The sequence below is a fragment of the Humulus lupulus genome, chromosome 8 (assembly GCF_963169125.1).
Source record: "Humulus lupulus chromosome 8, drHumLupu1.1, whole genome shotgun sequence".
Classification (NCBI taxonomy): Eukaryota; Viridiplantae; Streptophyta; class Magnoliopsida; order Rosales; family Cannabaceae; genus Humulus; species Humulus lupulus.
Window position 1 is genome coordinate 156,678,282 of NC_084800.1, and position 7,047 is coordinate 156,685,328.

The 7,047-nt window shown below is 38.4% G+C and overlaps 1 protein-coding gene across 1 annotated transcript; it reads left to right on the plus strand.

Moving 5' to 3' along the window:
* The first annotated feature begins 2,533 nt into the window (after positions 1–2,533).
* On the plus strand, positions 2,534–3,508 carry LOC133796193 (L10-interacting MYB domain-containing protein-like). The gene is made up of 2 exons (XM_062233673.1): positions 2,534–2,869; positions 2,966–3,508. The coding sequence occupies exons 1-2, from the start codon at positions 2,534–2,536 to the stop codon at positions 3,506–3,508; spliced, it is 879 nt and encodes a 292-aa protein (XP_062089657.1).
* Positions 3,509–7,047: the final 3,539 nt, after the last annotated feature.

Here is a 7,047-nt window from a genome sequence, read left to right on the forward strand (position 1 = left end):
GCTAAGAGCTTGTAGCTGGGAGGAATTAACTGGAAGGGGGCAATCCCCGCCTTCACACAGAAATTGGCGAAGTAACTCCTTAGGGGCAAGTGCGCCCCGCACACTATGTGTGCCCAGCTCCAGGCACCAAAGCCCTCGTGACTCTGGCTAGCTGACTCGCCCAGCACCGACAGACGGTGCCACATCAGACCTGGGATGTTCTTCAGGCCTGCCTCAGAGGAATACAGCTCCAGCATGCCATAATTCCTGAAAAGGTTCGGTTTTTGGTCCATCTCCCAGATGGAACTATTGGAGGTTGGTGGGCTAGCCGCGACCGCTTTCGCCTTTCCTTTCCCCTTTCCACCAGCGACAGGAGAGCCCTTCTCTTGGGCAGAATCAGCCTCCCCCGCAGCAAGGAGTTGTTCCTTCGAGATGTTCGTCACTGGACAAAAGAAAAGAAAGAAGAAAACACTCTAAGCAGTCAGCACCCTTGTCATACCCTAGTGGTATCAAAGGCGTCGGGGAGACCCTCCCCGAAAACTGCTTGGAGAGGCTCCCACCGAGCTTACCGAGGGATTGGCACCATGCCACCCGAAGGACAGCAAGGAACCAGACTCAGACCCCGAGCCTAAGCCCACCAAAAGAAGTGTTTTTCCAGATAAAGACACCCTAAAGGCGTTCATGCTTATGCCCTAAAACAGCAAAACAAGGGACGACTTTCCAAACGCAAATCGACAAAACATGCAGAAAAGGCTACTTATCGACTCACAATCAATCACATGCACATAAGCAATAATGGCAGAAACCTCTACTCTAACAACTACCAACAACCTAAGGTTTGGGAGGAAAGAGCAAAGTAGAAATACTTACTGATATTCGGGTAGTTGGAGGTTGAAGGAATAACTGGATCACTGCACAACACGATCGCGAGAAGTAAAAGCTACAAAGACGAACGGCGATTCAAACCAGGAACTTCGGGGAATAAACCCACTGCCAAATCAAAAAGAAAAGTTTCCAGATACTTACCAAAAGAAATGGCAAGTTCGGGGGAACGTAAGCTGGGAAGCCTGAGAGTTCGAAGGTTTGGAAATCTGAAAATCCTAAAGATGGAGAATCTGAAAGCGTAAAGAGGAAGAAAGGTCCTTTCCCTCGTTTTTATAGCAGGGAAGAGGCCGTTTCGAATTCCTCAAGTGGACGGTCCCAATCTTCCCATTCCGTGTGCATCAGATCCAACGGCTGGAGAGGAAGCGACGATCCTATTTATGACTCCTCGGATGGGAATAAAGTATTTATTTCCCATCATTACACCACCTCGGGCCCTGAGTACCATTAAAAACTGTCAAATCATTGGTCAGATGACTGACGCACGCATCCTCAACCAGTCGCCTCACGCACACGTCTTGGTCGCAGAACCATTCCCAGAATGACACGTGATCCTTGCCGCACTTGAGTACTTGATCTCAAACAGAAGAAATTCCTTTTCTCTTTCATACTAATACTCAGGCGGGAAAAAAGAACCCTTCCAGGAACACAGAAGGTGCCCCCTCGCTTAGTCTAAGAAACTGATTGTACAAGCTCCCGGATCTCTCAAAGCTCCGCGACCTTGGGGGGTAAATGTTATCCAGATTTCCGGATAGCGTTTAGATTGATGACCTCGGGGAAGCAGAATTATCGATGTCTTTCACGGTAGGTGACCAGAGCTCGCGGATGGACAAAAAGGCTTCGCCTCTCCTGTTTGATATCCGGATTACTCTTCCAAGCAAGCACAACACGGAAACTCGTTGACTCTCCCGGACTCCCGAAGGATACCCCTCGGGGAGGCCCCTTCCAGGAGAGGCCCTTCGAGTGGTCTCCGCGGAAATAGTTCCGTGCCTCGCACAGAACAAAACCGAACTGTCGAGTCCGGGAGAAGGCATATTTGGAATGATATCTGTCTGACACAGGATCCCGCCTGACACGCCCGTCAGGACAAAGCCACACACATCCCAGCACGCCTAAGGGTACCTTTTCGCCTACTGTTCCGCTGACAACTTGGAAAAGACGGCTGACTTTGTGTGTTCCCCATACTTTCACGTAAATATACCCACATAGAGTCTTGTAGCCATGCGACTACAGTAATTGTATCCCCTATTTATGGCTGGTGTAATTAAGACTCATGTACGTGGAGAAAAACCCTAATCCGAAACCCTAGCTATAAAGGCCCCTTCATTTTACAAGAAGAGAGAGGACGGATAGATCACATAGCAAAAACTCTACCAAAATCTCTCTAGCTTCATCTTCTTCAAGAGAACCCGAGAGAAACATTGTGAGTGTGTGAAGTTCTTGTGCACCAGCCATCTTACTGTAACCTTTTCCAAGTATAATAACATCGACTCGTGGACTAGGGCTTGTTAACGCCTGAACCACGTAAAAACACTGTTTGTTTAGTTACATTTCAGTATTTCTACAGTTCTTATCTTTTTATTATTCTGTTAGTTATTCGTTTTCGAAAAACTCGGTAAACAATTATGTTTTGTTAGTTTTCATTTCTTATATGAAACTTTTTTTAAATAGAATGGCGAGTGAGGGTGAGGTAACACAAGGAAAATCAAAAGCAATTTGGGATCCACCAACACATGAGAAATGGATTGATTTAGCTGTAGAAGAAGTGAGAGCAAGTAATAGAAATGGATCACATTTGAGCAAATTAGGTTGGAAAATTTTTATTGAAAAATTTAATATTGCAACAAAAAGAAATTATGATCGAAAGCAAATGAAAAATCATTGGGATAATGTTAAAAAAGAGTGGCAACTATGGGATTCATTACTTAGAGGAGAGACTGGACTTGGTTGGGACATACAGAGGCAAACAGTTGATGCTCCAGATGAATGGTGGGATGCAAAGTTACAAGTAGGTTTCTTTACAAAGCTCTTATAATTATGATTTTTTTTTATAATTAATAATCTTACTATATATTTTGTTTCCTAATTAATAAATCATCAATAGAAATATCCGGATGCTGCTAAATTTCGAGTGAGAGGTTTAGAACATTCTTTCAAACTGGATGAATTGTTTAGAGATGTTACTGCTACAGGAGCTAGAGCTTGGGCACCAACCTCTGGTTCACTACCTCCTTTATACACCGAGGATCATAATGATATAGAGATTGATGAGAATTTGGAGGAAAGTGATCATGAGGGAGTGGGTGATCCAATGAAAAAAGAGACTAAATTACTTGGTCCAAATAGAAAGCAATTTAAGAAGGGAAAAAAGAATAATTCTACAACATCAAAGTTGTCCAAACAACTTGATGAGATTTGTGAGGCGATCAAAAATAGGAGTTCATACATACGTACCGATCCACCGGGATGTAGTGTTCAAGAAGTTATCGATAAGTTAGTTACACTTCCAGGTTGTGAACCAATGAGCCCTCTTTTCAAAGTTGCTACTTCCTTGTTCACAAAGAAAGCAAATAGGGAAATTTTTGTAGCTTTGAAGGAGCCTAAATATCAAATTGAATGGCTGAAAGAACAAGAGTTCGATTTCTAAGTTAGATTTTATTTGTTTTTTTTTTCTTGTCGAACATTGTGGTTTGTTTATTTCTTGAACAACGTTGTTTGTTTTGTTTCTTGAATTTAATATTTATGAAAGACACAATATGTTTTTTTAATTTTTTAATTATCTTTTTTATTTTATATAATCCAAAATAATACAATTTTATATTATATGTTTACATGTTTATCTTTTTTAAAGTGTATTATATCACACTCATTTATCTTATAAATAAAAATTATGTACATTTTTTCAAATACAGAATGGATAGTGACACAAATTCAGAAGACATGAATGAAGAATATATACAACAAGTCATAGCAGAAGAAATGGAAATTGATGAACTTGTCCTTGTTGTTGCAAGAACATCAGTATATTATCATAATAATTTTTTGGTTAAGGAACCATGTAGAAATTCACCTCACACTGGCTGGAAATTTATGATGGAAATTATGGATGGAAATGGTTGACGATGTCATGAGATGTTTCGAATGGAAAAACATGTTTTTTGTAAACTGTGTGATAGATTGAGAAGTTATGGACTAAAATCTAGTAAAGGTGTGAGACTAGAAGAGTCAGTTGGTATGTTTATGATGATTTTAGGACATGGTGCAGGAAATAGAATGATTCAAGAGCATTTTCAGCATTCAGGTGAAACTGTTAGTAGGCACTTTTCAAATGTATTGGAAAAAATGAGTATGCTTGCTTTGGATGAAATTAGACCACCTGAAAATTTTGATGAAGTCCCATATTATATACGAAACAATCCTAGATATTGGCCATACTTTAAGGTATGAATACGTCATCTCCATATGCATATATATATATATTAACTCCCTATGTAGATTTTGATTTTATAATTTTTATCAAATTGTTATTAATAGGATTGTATTGGAGCAATAGACGGAACACATGTTCGAGTTTCACTTCCAGTTGATAAACAAATACCATACATTGGAAGAAAGGGTTGTCCTACACAAAATATTATGGCTGTATGTGGATTTGATATGTTATTCACATTTGTATGGGCGGGTTGGGAAGGAACAGCACATGATACTCGTATATTTCTTGAAGCATTAAGAAATACACATCTTAATTTTCCTAAACCACCCAATGGTATGTTGTAATCATTTATATTATTTTTGTGAATATGATTTGAAATTTTTTTAAAATGATAATTTTTTTTTATTGTAGGTAAGTATTACTTAGTTGATGCAGGGTATCCAAATATGAAGGGTTATTTAGCTCCATATAAAGGGACAAGATACCATCTTCCTCAATTTCAACAAGGTAGTCAACCTAGTGGCTCTAAAGAAGTATTTAACCACGCTCATTCATCATTACGCAGTGTTATTGAACGCTGTTTTGGTGTATGGAAAGCACGATGGGAAATTTTGCAATTTTGCAACGAATGCCAAATTATAAGTTTGATAAACAAGTAGCTATTGTTACAGCTTCAATGGCTTTACATAATTTTATCAGGAGAGAGACCATTAATGACATAGAGTTCCCATCTTGTGATGAAACAAATGATGATTTTGTAAATGACGATGACCCAAATATTAACTTAGTAAGAGATGAGAGTGAAATGGGAGTTATTCGTGATAAAATCGCAGCTGAACTCATGCTTAAATAAACATGAGTATTAATTTTTGTTTATGATTATGTAATAATTAAAGATTTATTTTTGTGCACATGCTTAATTTTGCTTATATTTTTATTTTTATTTTTATGATTGCAAAAAAAAAATTATTATTATTGTTATTTTTATGGACAAAATTGACATATATTATTTTGTAAGAGCTTTTATATTATACTTACCAAACACTTTCAAAAGTTCTTTAATGGAAAAAAAAGCTCTTTTAAAACATAAATCCAAACACTAATTTAAAAGCTCAAACTTTTACTTCTCTTCTTCTAGTATCCAAAAATAAAAGTAAAAGCTATCCCAAACAAGCCCGTAATCCCTGATCTATTTGTATGTGATTTAATATTTATATATGTATATGATCCTGGGTCGTGTTAATATTTATTAAAACGGGTCCATATATTCCGCTGCGTACCTTTGATTTGATCATTTATTACCAACATTTTTCAATTTAATAATGTAAAAATATCACTTCTTCTTAATAACTACATTAATTTTGAAATTAGTGTGTAGTATGAAATTTAAAATTTAAATGCATAACCTCATCCTCTTTTAATTAACATTTAATTATATAAATTCTTGTTGTGCCCTGAAAATACGAGTTGAATTACTCAGCACAGGCAACAACTGGCACACAAGTGTATGAAGAAAGCATGCATATAGAACATCTAGCTAACTCTGGAGTCAAACTTGACAGCTTATGACTACCAGATAGTCTTCAGATCGCCTCTTGTGCCATCAACTTAGTTTGAGATGTGAGAGAACCAGACTGCCTTCGTGAATTTCTAAGTGTGACCCATATCAGTTTAGATTAGTTCTTTGATACCCAGCTCGAAGGAAGTGCTCAACTCGCGGAAGCCTGATCAGGACGCATAGTGAAGGATCCCAAAAGACTCGGAGATTCCTTATATGCTCATTAATGCTCAGATATTATTCTGTATTTATTACCCGATATGGCGGGCATAGAATCAATAGGATTAATTTATTTGTGTAAATGAGATGTTACTCAAAAATGTATGTTACCAAATTTATGCACGACTACCTAAAACTGTCCAGGCATAATTCCTTATAAATATAGGGAAGAATGGACAAAAAAGGAGATCAACATCTTGTATACTAAAACTCTGGTGAAATTGGGACAAACAATCTCACAGTGAGAACAAAATAAATTAATAAGAGTGACTCGTGGACTAGGTGGATTGTAACCACTGAACCATGTAAAAAGTGTGTGAGTGCTCTTGATACTTTTTATTTGTTCAATTACTGTTTGGCGAAAGCCTAATATCTCTATTTTTGGATTTCTTAATCCACTGTTGGCGAAAAACCGTCTCAACATATTGATTCTTTCATTGAGACCATATTAGGCTTAATTCCCTATGAAAGTTTCACCTAACAGTCACCATGGTGGTCACCCGATCTATGTGTGAGAATGAAATAGAGCAACCTTATGATCAGGAGGCTCACCATTCGACCATCCCCACTGGAGAAGGCTTATTTGCAAAACGGTGTCTTGGAAAACATCATGTGAACCAAGACGATGCCGGGAGCTTAGCGTCACGCCCACCAAATCCTCATCCTGACATCCCTCGAGATGGAAAACACCCAGTTATGGAACCATCTTGCCCAAGCTAACAAGCATATTTAGGATATCTTGGCTCGATTACCCCCTCCTGCAACTGATGTTAACATTGGAAGAAGGAAAAGTGGGTCCCATAGGTTCCACATGAATAATTAGCCCAATCTCAGTCGCTCTGTCAGAACTGCAACCCCGAACTCCATACCTTTTGAATGGATTCAGCAAAATACTCATCCTGCCAATCCTCACAGGAATCATCGACCTCATGACATTCGGTATGTTCAAACTGAAACCCCGAGTTTCGTACCTTCT